At 41.2% G+C, this 17163-nt stretch overlaps 2 protein-coding genes across 3 annotated transcripts; both read right to left on the bottom strand.

The window, feature by feature from the left end:
• Window positions 1-2349: 2349 nt before the first annotated feature.
• On the bottom strand, window positions 2350-7161 carry rbm15 (RNA binding motif protein 15). Its single transcript, XM_026154348.1, has one exon. It carries the CDS (start codon window positions 6961-6963, stop codon window positions 4396-4398), a length of 2568 nt encoding a protein of 855 aa, XP_026010133.1. The 5' UTR covers window positions 6964-7161; the 3' UTR covers window positions 2350-4395.
• Window positions 7162-9814: 2653 nt separating this feature from the next.
• alx3 (ALX homeobox 3) lies at window positions 9815-16853 on the bottom strand. 2 transcript variants are annotated; one of them, XM_026154403.1, is made up of 5 exons: window positions 16779-16853; window positions 14640-14955; window positions 10963-11237; window positions 10691-10816; window positions 9815-10538 (listed from the first exon to the last, which is right to left on the bottom strand). In XM_026154403.1, the coding sequence occupies exons 1-5, from the start codon at window positions 16812-16814 to the stop codon at window positions 10188-10190; spliced, it is 1104 nt and encodes a 367-aa protein (XP_026010188.1). In that variant the 5' UTR covers window positions 16815-16853; the 3' UTR covers window positions 9815-10187. The 2 variants fall into 2 exon arrangements, with proteins under 2 accessions (XP_026010188.1, XP_026010187.1); XM_026154402.1 differs by lacking the exon at window positions 16779-16853 and having other exon boundaries at window positions 14640-15117.
• Window positions 16854-17163: the final 310 nt, after the last annotated feature.

Raw genomic sequence — 17163 nt, 5'->3', positions numbered from 1 at the left:
CAACAACAACAGAAGAAAACATTACCAGCTATGATCTTGCTGCTGACCTGTAAGATACATTAGTGTACAGTGATACCTAATAACACTACTGCACTCTGCTTTCCATTAAACAGTGTCCTATTTGACAGTATCTGAGCTCACTGTTTCTGTTTCTATTTACACAGCCTCAAAAAAACACGCACTGAAGTTCTGACCACAGATTGGACTTTTTATTTTTACTAGCTTCAGCTGCTCTATGTTGGATTTAGAGGATCTGGGACTAGATCTCTGCAATCAATCAATTAATTTTGCTTGTTTTTATTAACTGGAGACTATAATAAATTAAAGGTTTCTGCATGCATAATCATTAATATTATCTATGACAGAAAGTACTCTTAAAAGGAACTACAGTGATTTGAAACAATTTTGGAAGAAGTATTTAACAACAAGTATTATAAAATACAGATTATAATTACTCATTCACTAGTGTTTGCATCTCACTGGTAAAGGTGGGGCTTACATTTAGTTATTTTATATTCCTATACATCAATAAAGTGTTGTTTCACTTGTAATTTAGTCAGAGTAATTAAGATCTGCACAGGAATCCGCAACTACAGGTTACAAATGCAGTCGAGTGAAAAAAAAAGGTCTCTAAATCTCGTATGAGCATACTGATACATACTCAAAGCACCTCAAATTTCATACTAAAGGATTTGTTCAATAATGCATTCATTTATCACCAATGCTTAAAGCCATCTTTTGCCACACAATAAAAGAATGAGATCCTTATAACTGAATTTATACCAGTAACTTCACAGAGCACAATATTAGTGTTGCCTTTAGTGCCTGACAATCAGTGACATGATTGATCTCTGAAAGAATGATATTGACCTGAAAGCTGCAGAAACAATACCCAGGATTTTGTACGTGATCTAGAGGTGTGGCAGTTGCAGTAGCCTAACAAGCAAATGTTTCCACATAATTTAGTAAATTTTAATTTGCAATTGTTGATCATTTGGGACAGTTTATCTTTTTATTTAGCTTAATCTTAAAACTGGCGACGGTCAGCGCAGCACTGTATTCTCATTCTGTCCTACATGCCCTTTGGGATTCATGCCAATTGTCATTAAAGAAAAATAACCCCAGTAATGAAAATCACCGTGCTGCTGTCCATTTGTTATTGGAAAACGTGAGGTGTTGACACTCAATACTCACCACTGCTGCCAAAGCCAACGATACAGACCTGGCAGGCAGCGCTCGGTCACCTTACTCACCATCGTGCTGTCTCTGTACAGCAGTTTTAGTGATAGCAGCTCTGTATGGTGTCAGGTAGATGGTGAGAGAGGAAAGCAGGTGCTCCGTGGTCCTCAAGATGGCAATGTTTCTCTAGTGAAGCAAGGGCTCATCCTCAGCACAGAACACAGCATTTGCTTTCACACTAACATGACTATAACAGGTTGTTGGGGGAAATGGAAGCTTTCTTTCCTCTTTTTTTGTCTACAGCGGTCTTAAACTTATAAAAGGGAATTGTCAAAATAAACAAGTCTCCTAGATGAATTTGGGGAAGTGGTGAGGTGCATCGTAGATTCCTTCCAGCGATGCAAAAAAAAGGGTAAAGGATTAGGCCTGCTTGTGTTTCAGCTCCATGCAGCAGCAGCAGACCTCGGGTGATGACGGCATACGACTTCAGAAAAGCAAACGAGCTTCCTCACTCGTCTCCTCGGAGAGAGTTCAATCAGAGGAGAACACAAACAATATTCCTAGCTGAGGTTTGGCCCAATCCTCTTCCCTGATACAAACATTTAGTCAAATCAACTCATATAACTGGGCAAAGTGTAATAAAGACAATCAGCCCAGTGGTTCAGCTTGGCCTCTGCAGTGAGAGTGACAGCATGAACTGTAGATGCTATGGAAATTTCAGAGCGGCGTCGCCCACAATCTCCCGAGTGGAGTGTGCGACGGAGGTGATGAGCTTCCCTCGCCTCGTATTCAGACCCAGGAACACTGCACATGAAACCTTTAGAGTAACAATCACAGGAGACAACAGGATACTGGCACGTGCCGCCACTGCAAACTGGACTCTGGCTCCTCGATCCTGATCAGTCATTCGCATGCCAACAGGAACAGTTGAGGACATAAGCAGGAATTGTGAGGGAGGAAGTAATTTAGGCAACTGAGGAGGTCAGAACTGGCCTGCAAGTAAGCAGCAATCCTCACTCGAAATGGGGGTCTCTCTTCACTGGTGCTAAAACTGCAAATCGTCTCCCCTCTCGTGTGCAGAAACAAAATTTCAAGTGACAACTCCTTTTTCGAAACACAATAAGGTACGGGCAGCTCGTTTCTTCAATTCACTTCCATCGAAGAAACATGTTTCCCTTCAAATGAACAATTTATTGATAATCGGTCACATTAAGTGCCCAAATGCACTTGCAGGTATGTGAACAGCTTCGCATGGGCTCTACGGATTTTCCTTCCCCATGACATCAAAGTGTACATTGCTCAATTTTTCCATTTTAAACAGAAGTCATCACAGGTGCAGATGGGCTACACAACTTAAAAGCTGCCTCATCAGTGAGGACTCACAACCACCAGGGTGCCTTCTCTGCAGAGGTTTTCAGCTCTGTGCTCGTCTCCTCAAGAGTCCAAAGCCGCAGTGGGTGTGATGTTCACATATACAACAATTTTCTTTTCTTTTTCCCCCCCCCCACATATAAATGTTTTCAATACATATTAAACCAAATTCAGCAAATTATAGTGCATGGCAGGTTACTACTACATGGCAAAACTACACTGGCAAAACAAAACAGGGTAGGCCTTGGGGAAAAATAAATAAATGTTGGCAAGCGTGAGTGAAATACTGTCAAATTTAGACTGCTAAAATAAAATCAACATTAACTGTTAAGATACCTCTAAAACTATAAAATTGCACAGACCTACTTACTGTACAAATATTAGGTTTGTACTGGCATATTTAATATTATTATTATTGAAGGACCTACTGGTTTTAGGGTAAATAAATGAAGCAGTCTGTCAAATCAACACAAAATCCTCTAAGCTTTTTATCCATTACTATTATACTTTTTCATAGTTCACATTTTCACAACCATTTCTAAAGACAGGGATGCACAAAATAAAATATTTTGTGAAAAAAAAAAAAAAATGTTAGTAGCTGTTTTTTTGTTTTGTTTTTTAAACTACGCTATGTGTAATGGGCTGTTCCCTTGAAAATAAATTCTGTTAGTATTCAGCATTTCATACAGAGTTGACATGACCATTTAGCTTTACCAGTGGACTCACACTGAGTTCATTGTCTATCTTGCAATTTTGGCGTTCCAATTCAGAGGAGTACAAGACAAATACACCTAAACCCAAACAACAAGCCTGAACATAATCTGTACTTTTGTTCCAAACTGAATTTCTAATGCAATTAAACTGAGCTGTATCTAGGAAAGTTGAATCTGCTGACCTTCACAATGTTTTCCAGTTTTCAAAATCCACAGCGACAGACAAGCATGAGCATCGTAACACTTAAAAGGCATTGCACAACTCTTCCTCAGTGAACCACACTTCATTTGCCTGACTTTTTGTTAAGGATGAAAATAAATGAGAGATGGGACAACGCTGTAATGTGGTGGGTGAGAGAAAAATTGTGCAACATGTTTTGACCTTGAAATGTAACCAGAGATAGTTCACCGACCCTCTAACACAAAAAAAGAAAAGAAAAACAATTCAAATCGCGTTTGTCTCCCTTCATCAAAAAGTGGTAATAGTAGACATATTATTGCACTGTAATTCAAAGCTTTGAAGAAAAAAAAAATTTGTATTTTCTGAAAGCCTGGTGCAAATATCAGGACACAATAACAGCACCTGTTTGTCTAATGCATGACATTATAATAGAAACATGTCTTCTTCTGTTACTGTTAGCGCCCTGTGGAAGGTGAGGTTTCAACACAGAGTTTGTGGTTCGATTTTAAATGGAGCTGTTATTGTGTCCCCTTCTTAAACTTCTAACGCTCCTGCTTTTTCTTTTTTCTGTTGCAGACCTGGATGGCTAACATTTTAAATCTGCAAATGAACTACAAAGAAAAATATAGTCTGCATGACTTCTCTGTTCATAAATTAAGCTTACTAAACTTTAACCGCTTTACAGAATTTTGGCTAAATTACTGCAGATTGATGATTGTGACTGACACCTCTGAAAAGTAACTTCAGAAACACACATACTTTTAGCTTTGCAGGGGGGCACTGTTTGTCCTTTAAGTGGTTTACATGGTAACATAACACTCAATAACCATACTAGTGTACTCCATGATGCAGAACACACAGCATGCAATAGTTACTGACATACAGCAGATCCTTTTTTTTTTTTTTTTTTTTTTTTTTTAATTCCATTTGAATTTAGTGTGTTTTGTTTCTTTAAGATGCTCCGCGGACCACAATCATGACTAGATAGTCCTCTTCACTTTTTGCCAGAGCTTTGGCAGAGGAATCCAGGAACTGCTGGGAGAAATCACAGGGAGGGAAAGCATGAAGAACCCCTGTGTTGTCTTTATCTCTGCTTCCTCCCACAGGCAGGCTGATGACTCCAGCCGCTTGTTTTTGGTTGAGGTAGGACACCAGGTTGCGAAGCGGCCGCTGAGTTGAAGCTGCAGGGTCAGATGAAGATGCATCCTCTGTGGTGCCGGGAACCGCCAACAGGATTGCGTAGCCGCCCGGACCTGCCACCTTGATGCGCCGAGACACCTCGTCGAGCTTGGGCTGGTCCAGCCGGAGTCGCTGCGTGATCTTTAGCTCGCTCACTCGCCTTCCTGTAGCGCTGTCGACAAGCAGGTCGCTGGCGACGTTGTGGTCTCCCTCTAACAGGTGCATGTTGGCTGGAAAGTTGCTGTTCTTCAACAATAGCATACCATGCCAGGCCAAACTGAGTTTGGTGCCATCCAGCTTGGATGGCTGGCCTCCCTTTGAGCTGCTCTCAGAACGTTCTCTCTTGGCTGGTCCTTTGCCACCATCGATTGCCTTGCGCTTGCGCTCTCCAACTGCTGAAATAATGTTGCTTGAAAGTCCCTTATCAGACAGACTCTGGCTTTTGGGCCTTCGGTCTGACACGCTTCTTTCAAGGCTGCTGTGGCGTTCTGTCGCAGGAGAGGCTCTCTCGCCCCGCAGGGGGCGTTCTGAGTCACTAAAGCGCCCCCCATCTCTGCTGCTGCCTCCAGGACTGGCATCTGGAGAAGCACGTCTGCGTCTTACTGTCCTCTCAGTGCTGTCAGGGGAGTGGTCTATGTGGCGTCCGTCCTCCAATATGCGCCGCTTTCGAGCAGGCTCTCGCCCCTGCAGCTCTCTTTCCAAAGACCAGGGCTCACGAGTTCGCCTCTCACGGTCCAAATGCTCCAGAGGCTCAAAAGGTGAGGCACGTACTCGCTCGCGAATAGCAGGATTGGGCCAGTCAGTTCCAGGAAACAGCTCTCTCTCCCTGAAGTGAAGCGGCGGTGGAGTTCGTTCCCTGACCCTCAGTGGTTCAGGTGTGGCACGGTGGACAAATGACTCAGCCACCATGTCAAATGGTGGTATTGGGAGAGGCTGCAGGAACTGCTGCTGATAACGATGTTCAGTGTCTGCAAAGTCCACTCTAAGTCTTCTCTCTGGACCTCCCAGTGGGAAGCCTCTCATGTGTGTGCATGCTGCTTGTGCAGCATCTAAACTTTCATACTGAATATAGGCCCAAGTGTCCCCTTTTCTGTAGTCAATGGTCCTTATAGTGCCAAAGCGATCAAACTCTCTTGCCAAGGCAGCTAAGGGAACCCAAGGTCCAAGACCACCCACCCACAGGCGCGTGGTTGGTGTTGCTTTCCCATAGCCTATTTTTATGGGATTGCGGCCCACTATTTTACCAGACATGCTAAGCTTAGCACGATGAGCCATGTCAAGATTCTCAAATTTCAGAAATCCATACGTGCTGGTTTGCCCCCGTGTTGGTCTCTTAATGTCCACTTCTGTTATGACTCCAAACCTGTCAAAGGCCCTCCTGAGGTCTGCTTCTGTGACAGTTATATCCAGATTGCCTAAAAACAACGTCCTGTTAGCTCTTTGGTCATCTTCTGGAGAAATAAAATCCTCTTCTCGGAAAGCTGCCCGTTCTGCAATGAAGGCTGGGCGTGCTCTGGCTTCAAACAGAGCGAACTCCCTATCCCGCTCCAGTTCTCTCGGCAAAGGTGGGGGTGGGGGTGGAGGAAGCCGTCCCAAGGCTAGCTGCTGCAGCCGGTAGTCTCTATATCCCAGCCCGGTGGGCGAGAGGGGTCTCTGCAAATGTCTGTGGCTTTGAGCCGCACCGTACACGTCTCTCTCCACCGGAGACCGACTTCTCCTCCGGTTGATGTAGACCGCCTCGATTTTCAGCGGCCGGTCGTACAGCACCAGCCGTCCCCTGGCGTGCTTAGCCGCTCTGGCGTCCTCCGGCTTCCTAAAATTTACGAAGGCTATCCGCTCGTCGTTGCTACGACCTATCTTGACGCTCACATCGCCAAATTTTTTAAATTCGTGAAAGAGTCCGTCCTCGATGTCCTCGTCGCTAAGCTGAGTGCCGAGGTCGCTGATTTTAAGCGTTTTGTACTCACTCTCTGTGCTGGGTGGCTGCAACCGCGGCTCACCCCGAGAGGTGGTCCTTGGTGAGGCTAAATCCAGCGTCAGGCTCAGGTTGTGGTTTTTGCCCACGGAGCTCGCTGCAGCGGCGGCGGCAGCTGCAGACTGACAACTGTGATTATTTCCAGTCCGGCTGTGACCGTCGAAATCTCGGTCTCTTTTTTCCCCGAGGAGACTCCGTCTTGTCGAGCCGCCGTCGCCTTTGGACGAACTGTTTCCATTATTACTCCCACTGGAAACGGACAGAGCCCCCATTTTCTTGCTGGTCGGATGGCATCCTCCCCTGTCTCGAATATCGTCCAGGGCCCGGGAGCGTTTTTTAATCGGCGACCGCTCTTTACCTTTCATTTCGGCCCACTCGGTGTCGACCGTCGGGACACTTGCTCTTCCTTGGTGCGATTTTTTCTGCAATTTAATGCAGAAATTTACTGAAGTGAAAAACAGGTTTATTCACTGACCCTGCGGCAAAACAACAACAGTCGCCATTTTGTAAAGATTAGCTCGAAGACCCACCCCTTCGTTCTGATTGGTTAGAAAGTGGGTGGGAAGCTTTAAAGCGCACGTCAATCACCCAGCGGCAGGCACTATATTTTTTATATTTTCTTAATAAATTGAGTATAAAATAAAAAACTAATAAATAAGTTATCGAAATTGTTTGTGTTTGTTTAAATATAAACGTACATTTTACTTTATTTGTATTTTGTATTCCTTTGAAATTTCAGAAAAGCTTTTACCTTATTAAGACACTTGCATTGTCATATTATATTTTTATTTTGTTGAGCTGTATGCTATTCTACTTATTTAAATAAAAGTGGCCTATTTGTTAGGTCTAAATGGCTGCACCTTAAGACTTAAGATAAATCTTATTGCTTATATCACAACGCCAGTTTCTGCTGTCCATTCACTGTTAACTGTAGCATAATACTGTGGGCAGGTTTTGTAAGAATATTATTCATTTCGTTTTTCCCGGGAGGTGAGACTTAATTATGGTGTCGGGGCCAGCAGATAATCCTTTTATCTTCAATTAGATCCAATACCACAAGATGGCAGTATTGAACAGAAAGTGCAGCAGCCCACTCCCCTTAGCGTTGAGCGGAAAGGGCCTTTCCTGGCAACTATACGAGCAAATCAAGCTGCTGATATTGACTAATATCTGCTACAGTGTAGGCCACATGTAGCAGTAGATATTACAGCCTTTTCATGGAGACGATTAAAACACTTTAGTTTTTAAGTTGAAAGCATCACAACCTACTAATGTCTGCTCTTTAATGTCTCACAGTATTTCCCCATTTTTTACAAGTCATGCTTTGGCTCAAATCAAGCACTGCTGTTTGCACTTCGGCACAAACATTTTATATTCTGAATATTTGATTTTCTCGAATGAACTGCCAAAACATTTTTCCTAGCGATAAAATTTTGGAAGCAGCCTTGACAAACTGCTGAAACTGAGTCAATCACACAGTGCACTACTTTGTTTACCTTAGTGGGATATGTTAAATAAAAGTAGCTTATCTGTTGTGTCTCAATAGCTACACCTTGAAGCCAAGATCAATCTTGTTGAGATCAAAGCTCAGAGCAGTGGCCAGCAGTCAGCTTTACAGACTTTAATGAGCCTTAAATCATATTTTTTTAGTCAAATAATGAGGCCGAGGGTATACTAGCTTCCAGGCTCTTGTGACAGTCTACAGCTAGCAACCCTGACATACTGAGTGATGATTAGCTCTAGCATTGTGCAGCGATGACTCATCATTTTTCATTTCTTTCTGAAAAACTCATAGAGGCTCTTTGGATCCTGATACATTGATTTAACACAGATCAAAGCCAATGCAACAGCATGATAACTTTAATGAGAGCTTGATGAAAACCTATGGCCCCCTATAGTGAAATGACATCACCGTGTGTTCACTCTGAGACATTTTTGAAGTAGAATAAGCCAAACTATGATCATGAGCCCCTGAGTTAATCTATTACAGCTGTTCTGACTGTTTTAAGGAATAAAAATATCAAAATCATTAAACCACCAAGCTTCCTCTTTTGTTTACGGGTGGATTTGATTAACCTGCTCACACTGTAAAAATAAATATCAAAATTAAGCTCTGATCCACCATCTGCTATTTCTCTAGCTTTCCTAAACACAGCAATCTCCTCAATCCCTTATCCCTTCTGACAGGTCTTCTTATCTTCTCCTCTTAATCTGGGAATTAATCAGGGGGACTATGTGACTGCAGTGAGAGCTGCCGTCTCCCAGGGACTGGCTGGAATTTGAAGCTGTGGGTGTGGAAAGTGTTTCTGATGGCTTTCTGCATTCTTCTATTGGAACCACATGTTAGTGGCTCTCAGGAAACTCCGGCACAGACTTAGGGGAAGGCAGCTAATCCGCCCCTGCATCGCTGTCAAACCGAAGCAGGCAAAGACAAAGGGGAGCCAATATATTCCCCTGAAAGCCATGCACACTCCCGGGGAGTGAGTTCAGCTTGGCGGGGCTTTGTCCCACAGTGAAACTCTTTTTCTCAATTCATATCAGTCTCACAGATTGAAATGTTTGCCAGTTTGACATGAATGCACTGGCATTTAGTAATTCACACCATATGGGATGTACCGTGCAATTCAATGTTTCCTTGACAATAACATAAATTGTTTGGGGAGATTTTTCTGAAAACGATTATTAGGACAGCATTCAGGATAATGTGAGTATATTCTGTTCTACTCTGCTTGTACACATGGATGCAGAAGACATTTGACCTTGACCTGGCCTCAGCATACAAAATATGCTGCGAGCCACAGTAATCGATTAAACACCTCACATGGTAGGACATGCATGACAAATACATAACCATCTGTGGTTATCTACTTTATTATCAGTAGTGAAGTGTGGTCACCAGGTTAGTTTTTCCATTATGAACCTGCCACTTTCCCCTGATGCATGGAGTGCAACTTGAAGTGAAGCCTAGCGGGCTGCACATTCACTCTGTACACTTTCCGCACAGCAGAAACCTTTTTTTCTCCACAGTCTGTAAAGTATTTTTACCTCATAACCACATTGCCAGTTATATTTGCATCGCAAACATGGCTATTATTTTGCAAAAGAGTCATGGCTAAAATAATTATAACTGAGATGGTTTTTGTTCATTTTGAAAAAAGAAAGAAAAAGAAAATCCATCTTCCCCAAAATAGTTTGCTGCTGAATAAGACAGTTAAATTTACATGGAGCCCTTTATTACTCACGCACAACACAACAGACATTAAAAGGGATTAATATGATACATTTTTTACATGCTTAAATAATTCTCCTCTTTGGTCTCAGCACTGTGATACAAAATAAGAACTGGAAACAAGAATGTTTGTATTAATAAGTTGGGTTTTGTGCAAGATTCTCAAGTTGGCCTTATTGTTTGCAAAATGCCTGTTCCAACAGTTCTGAATAGCAACACGTCTCTAAGTTGATTTATATAAATGTTTGGAGGAAATATTCGAGTCAAATCCACAAATGTACATCTGGGATCGTGTATGGGTGACGACTGTAATATGCTGCGGCTCAGTCAGTGCATAATGGGGAGCTGGCATTATTATGGTCATGTTGGCCAGGAGAGAATGCTGCCTGGTTCTTTGGCTTTCATCCTCAGCGCCACCAGGCCTGTTGGCTTGTATTCGGTCTCGGGGCCCTCGATGGAAGGCGACCCGAGGCCTCCTGGGAAGCCGTGGAGAGAATAGAGACTGTTGATGCCTGGATGGTGAGGCGGGTGATGGTGATGGTGCGGGTGGCTGGAGGATGTGGGCATGCCCATGAAGCCCTGCAGATTACTGTGGGGGTGAGGGTACGGACTCATGCAGGATGAGGAGATAGAGTCAGCCCCTAGGACACAGCCTGCACCCGAACCACCGCCTCCTCCTGAAGCTGCCCCCGGCCACAGATTGCTCTGCATCTGGATAGGAAGAGATTTAGAATGATATCAGCAAAAGTTTTAATATTGTTCAGTCCTGTGCAGTGAAAACAAAAAGCAATCTCTCAGCAGGTTTTATGATGTTAAGTTTACGACTACAACATGCATGCCATGTGAGAGCTACATTGGCCTACCTGGTATGCGTCATGGCGAGGAAGAAGAGAAATGTCATATGTAGCAGCAAAATGGTTGCGAACCTCCTGGATCTTCCCATAGCGTTCTCGTTTCCTCCATTTGGCTCTGCGATTTTGGAACCAAACCTTTTAAAAATAAAATATATTATAACACAAAATAGTATAACAGTAAATTTCCAGAAGACAACTTTTTGTTAGGGCATCATACTTTCTTCTGATTACATTTAGAAAATAAAAAAGGTGTCAACTGTGATGGAGTTGCCCTGGCATACCTGAACCCGAGCCTCAGTGAGCTCCGTCCGCAGCGCCAGCTGCTCCCGGGCGTACACATCGGGGTAGTGTGTCTTTTGAAACACTTTCTCCAGCTCCTCCAGTTGAAATGTGCTGAAGGTCGTGCGATTACGTCGCTTCTTGTTTTTGCCAGATAAGTCAATGGAGTCAGCGATAGAATCTCCTTGTAAACCACTGCCTGGCTCTTTGAGCTTGCCACAACAGTCCGTGACAATCCCAGGATAGCCCATGGTTTTTGGAGTGTCTTTGTCCCGAACTGAAGCAAGGCAGGAAAACGCAAAGGAAAAGTTACACATCCACTAAAAAAATATAAAATCATATACAAATTCTAACAGTTTTTTCTAAGTCCATCTGCATCAATATATACACTGAAATTTAATCATTTGAGACTATCATTGCCTGAAGATACAGCTTAAATGACTTTTTATGGAACGCCAAATTTTATTTAGATTTTACAATTGTTTAAGTACAAATCTCTGCAAACATAATGAATGATCTGGTTTGTTTATCTTGCTGCTGCTCATTTTGGCCTTTATGACCTGTTGGTCAGAAAGAGTTGATTTTGTGTACTTTCCTTTTTCTTTTCACATAGTTTATACAAAGTTGCTGAAAGCTTTTTCAGGCCCTTGTGCAAAGAAATAGAGATGAGCAGTCCTTTTTAAACCAGCACAGCTCACCTGGAAACAGCTTTGGCCCACATGGACACATTTTAAAACCAACACACTGCAGTTAAAATAAACACAAATTGTGTATCACATCAAAAGTTTTGTCTGTGATGTATGTGACTATTTTCTCAGTTTGAGAAAATAGTCCCAAATTATACTAAAAACTGTGAGCCGCCAGAGAAAATGCACAAGCAACACAAATTCAGATTTACTCCGATTAGCCAGACGAGCCATATTTAGGTAGAAAATACTCAAAAAGCTGGCTAAACTTTAACCTGCTGATTAAAATATGCAGAACAAAGGGCATTTTCAGGGTCACCTACACTTGATAGGAACTTGTTGAAATATGTCACAAATATCTGAAGAGAGGAATTAACTGTTATTTATACAGCAGCAATACACAGCAACAGTCCCGCCCAGGCTCTTTACATTGCATGTAGAGAAAGTCTAAGAGAAACACAATTTTTTTTATCTGTTAAAGCACATGATTGTTTTGGACTAATTCTATATATTCTGCCATTTACATTCAGGAGTGAGGGAAAATCTCAAAGCGTTACTTTCCTTCCTGTTAACAGACCATGGAAAGGGCTCCTCCTGCAGTGTTTGGATGTTGTTGTCCAAGTTCATTATGTTTAACCCTGAGCTACGAAACAAAACCACTTTCCATCTTTCAGGAGGCACTCACTCACTCTGGGCAGCTGAAACACTACTTTGCTGTGCTCTTAATTCAATATAGGGCCCAACAGAGAACACTCTTTATTGCAACATTAATTTCCTCAAGTCCATTAGTTCCAACCTTACACCACATGCTGAAAATATACTCAACTGCAGGAAAAAAAAGGGGGCATTGAGCTTTTACCTTGTCAAGCACCCATATCTGCTATGACTATACTCAAGTGTAATTGGAGATCTATATGAAATGCAGGAAAAGGCAAAAAGGAGATAAGTTCAAAATGAAAAGGCAGGAATATCATGCTGCGAGCACGATGAGCTATTGTTTTGCGACTGTGGAAATTTAAATGGCATTTTTCCAGGCATTTTGCTATGGATTTTAATGTTTTAAATTTGTCTTAAATTTGGACAAAATGTTACTCCGAGGTTTTAAAATATTCTGAATTTGTTCAGTTCTGAATAAAGAATATTTATTAGCCGTGATTGGTGTAGTAAGTTATTAAGTTGCACAGTTAAAATATTAAGTTATTATAGCACATGGTATCTGTGGAGTATAAGAAGGTTAAACATGATTGGAAAAAAATGAAGGTATGTGTGGCATATTTCTGAGGAGTAAAATAGGAATAATAAAAGAAATATTAAGCCTGTGCATGCAGTTTATCTAAAAAAACTCAACTGTGGCAGCTACGCCACAGTCACAAACACAAACAAACAGACGTAAAGAAAATGAGTGTCAACGAAGATGAGTCTAATAAATACAAAAACAACGTGCAATCATTAAAACTGAATTTTTCTCTTTTCACCAAAAGAATTTACATCTTCCCAAATAACAAATGAAAGAAAGAAAAGCAAAAATAAAGGACTGCTTTTGCATTTCAGAATCGTTGGGTTTTTTCTATATAGTATTTTTAAAATTTTAATCTTTTAGTGCCCGACGATAAAGCCACAGATCGGCTAATCACCATAACTGAGTTAAAATCTGACCGTTCTAATTTTTTTCAACTTTTATAGTAGAATATAGCTGATTGCGAAAAACTAGAAAATATTACAAACCAATGTAAAAAAGTTTTGGGTTTTTTTACGTTAAACTTTCCTCTCACTGCAGACGAAACAGGAAGACGCGTCTGCTTTTGAAAGTTTAAAAGAGAAAACGTAAGAACACACACACGCGCGCGCACGTGTTCTGCACGTACATGCGCTGGTTTACACACTCGCACCAATAAGCATTAAACTGCAAAATAAATCAAACTATTTAAGTAGTTATGAGTGGAAATCTTGCGCATGTCTGTGTGCGCGCACAAGATAAAGACAGAAAAGGAAAAGGGGAAGCACGCACACCTCATTTTCCTTGAGCAAGAATTAAAATAAAAGTTAATTTCGAAAGAAGCCGGCTGATATTATCGTGTTATCATAAGTAATAATTGTGCAAAAGAAAATTTAATGAATGTGTTCGCTGTCTTTGGCATTAACTTGAATGAAACTAATGTATATTATTCTGGACACTGATATACCGAGAAGCTTATCGGGGCTGATATCCTCTGCTGCTTTGCAGAATCATCAGCACCAATAAACAAGTGAAAGACCACATAATTTCTTCAGGCTTCAGTTCAACATATACAGCGGTTGCTTTCCTTCCCAAGATGGACATTTGTGGGCGATCGTGTCTGACATTTGTGCAACTCCGTGCTTGCAAAACAAAGTCAGTTCTGTTTTGTGTGACCAAAAAGTCTGCAAAAGAAGGAGAAACTGAAAGCGTGAGCGTCTGCAAAAACACAGAGATACCAAGCTGAGTGCTGGCCTGAAAAGAAGAGTAGTAGTCTAATGACACACCCAACTTGCTGTTAGGCTGACCTTTAACCTCTGTAACTTCACATCAAGGACTGTTAAGTGAAAAAAGAAAACTTGGTGACATTTTTATTGCAACCACACTTTTCTTTGCATAAATGCACTTTTGTTTTATTTTTATTACTATATGAAAAGTACACAAAATGCAGCATACTAAAAATTATTTGTAAAAAGGATCCACTGAATTGAATAACCAGAAAAAAAAGTGTAAAATGATTTCCATATTTGATTTTCCCATTTACTTATTTTTTTCAACCAGTTGCCAAGTGAATGATGGCGAGCATTTTCTTTAGAAAAACCTAAGTTACAAAAAATTTAAAAAGGGGGTGGGGCAAATCAAACGTAAAGTACTTTTAATGATTCTTATTTGATCCAAAGCCCGCTATCAAGCTACTGCACTTTGTTTTAGTTAAAACTGAGATAGTTAAGACGCGGCTAATTCCAGTAAATGTTCACTCAAAAACTCTTTAACTCACCGTCCGTGTTGTTCTCATAAAACGACGGTTTGCCGCTTATTGCCACCCCTTTCTGGTCCTGGTTGATACTGTCCAAGAACTTGCTGTGTTTGGACGGTGAACCGGTCGGGTTCGCTGGAGAAGCGCCGTGCGTAAAGTCCACCGCAGCATCACCAAACCTCCCCATTGCGGTCGCGTAGAGATCCCCTCTCAGGCTGAGACGGTGTGGAAGAGAAGGCGGAGGAAGGTGCGATTTCTGGAGCTCATCGCAGGGGAGAAAGGAGCTGGAGCCGCCGTGCTCGAGTCCCGGAGAGTTTGTTGGCGTCCTCCTGCTGGTCTGCGAAGAGAAAGGCAAACAGCTCTCCGTCTCCATCTTACAGGTCCAGCAGGCTGTGTCGACAACAGCAACTGGGTGCCGTTAACGTGGGCGCCCGAGTGAGAGATTTTTTTTCTCCTCTATGTTCATGTCAAGTGGGTGGGATTTAACAGATCAGAAACAAAGACCCGTGAAACCGGGACTGATCGCGCGCTCGCGCACATGTGTGTGTGTGTGTGTGTGTGTGTGTGTGTGTGTGTGTGTGTGTGTGTGTGTGTGTGTGTGTGTGTGTGCGAGAGACAAACAGACAGACAGAGAGAGAGAGCAAGACAGAGAGAGAGAAAAGGAGCGAGGTAGGGGGAGAGAGAGAACGTTTCTCCACAAGTCTGACATAATCCGCCAAAAATTCAATCACGTGTGGTTTCTGTCCTTCCAATTAAGCATTTAATTTCTGTTTCATATGCTGTTACGATCCTAATCACGAAATCAAGCGAGACAGGAGAGGCAGGCATCAGACGGTGCAGTTTACGCACAGAAAAGTGACAAGATAAAATAATAATAATAATAATAATAACGATAAAAATGGCGGATACCATAACTCTGCCCGTTAGTGTTTTATTTCATTGAACTTTTTTTTTCATTCTAATATATATGTTATATGCATTAAAATTATATATATTATAATTCTGATCTATATGAAAAACAGGTATGAAGTATTGAATACGTAGCAACGTTATTTTCTTTCTTTATTTCTTTTTTTTGTACATCCTATTGATGATACATATACAAACTTGTCCTGTGACCAGAAAAGGTGACATATATATCTTTTTAGATAAAAGAAAACAATAGTATTCGCTGTTTTGTGACTTTTATTTGTGATATTAAAATGACTTTTAACAAATGGGGAAAAGCCCTAGTGTTGCTTTTGGTGTCTGCGGTGTCCATTCAAATGAATTCCGACGTCGCTGGGACGATAAAATTGTTATAAATGATCAAATAAGGTAATTACTGATAAAAACATTAAAAGTGGGGTTTTTCCACTGTGATAACCTTTTTTTGTTTGGTTTTGTTTTGTTTGTTTTCTTTTGATTTCTTTTGTTTTTGCTTTTTTTTAATAGATCATGAAAATTATAAAATTGTGTTCGTTAAAAATACGCTGTCGGTGACAAAAAAAATTTATAAATATATATTAAAGAGTACATATCCTTTCCAGGAGCTCGTTTGTAAAGGACGAGATTTTAGAGGCGGTATGAAATGCTTTTTTTAACCGCAAGAACATTTCTAATCCACTTACAAAATGGGAGTAAGAAAAAAAAACACCTCAATAAGCAGCCATCTCTGAAACAGTAATCGGCCGAAATATCGGTAATTGTTACCGTAGAAGTCAGACAGATTAAATGCAAAATACCAACTTTGTTGCATGTGTGTGTGCATGAGTCTTCAGTGTGTCGTTCTCCTCTAAACTATGAAGCCGAGTTCATGCGGCTGTGCTAAATAATAGTGAAAGAAATAATAAAAACAAAACAATAGTTATGAGGCTCATAACATTTCCCTGCTGATACACAGTTTTAATTATGCCATTTTATTCTTAGATTGTGCGTTTTTTTTCTTCTTTTTGTCCTGTTAACTACGTGACATCGGCTTTAATAAGAGTCTTCTACTATAAAACAGCGATATCAAAAATAAGGTCATAAAATTATATTTTGTGCACTAGATCAATGTTTCATTTTTGCCCTTTAGATGAAAACATCCTCAGAAACAGACTCAGCATTAACTGAAAAGGCTTTTTGATTAACACCTTATCTCTGATCTAGACAAACCTCATGTAAACACTGTGCACTTACCAGGTTCTGCCATGGTGCTGTTGGGTTTGGGGACATCTCTCTGGATACCTGAGGCCTCACACGGCTCCAGTGATGGACAAGTGCGTAAACAAGGGTCCATTTGGCCAGAGAGGCCACATGAGCTTCCTACAATTCCAGTTTATGCTCTTCAGTATCAGCGTATCCACCTTTCGGCTGAGTGTGGGGAATTCTCTGCAGAAAGAAATTTGCTCACAAAGTGAGCTACAAAAAAATTAAAGAAATCTGAGAAAACTTGCAATTCTTTCTGTAAAAAGAAATAAAACAAAAAACAAATCCGCCAAATGAATCAATGAGAAATATATTAATAACAATCACTGTCCATTATGGAGTGAGCAGATGATAAAAAAATAACCTCCCTCTTTTA

The sequence above is a fragment of the Astatotilapia calliptera genome, chromosome 20, assembly GCF_900246225.1.
Source record: "Astatotilapia calliptera chromosome 20, fAstCal1.2, whole genome shotgun sequence".
Classification (NCBI taxonomy): Eukaryota; Metazoa; Chordata; class Actinopteri; order Cichliformes; family Cichlidae; genus Astatotilapia; species Astatotilapia calliptera.
This window is presented reverse-complemented; position numbering and strand designations above follow the sequence as displayed.

Coding starts and splice junctions, on each gene's coding strand:
- rbm15 (XM_026154348.1), bottom strand. CDS start 6,963: ATGAAAGGTAAAGAGCGGTCGCCGATTAAAAAACGCTCCCGGGCCCTG.
- alx3 (XM_026154403.1), bottom strand. CDS start 16,814: ATGTCCCCAAACCCAACAGCACCATGGCAGAACCTG. Junction 11,238..14,639: donor TTATGAGAACAACACGGACG/GTGAGTTAAAGA, acceptor GCCTTGCTTCAG/TTCGGGACAAAGACACTCCA. Junction 10,539..10,690: donor CTCGCCATGACGCATACCAG/GTAGGCCAATGT, acceptor CTTCCTATCCAG/ATGCAGAGCAATCTGTGGCC.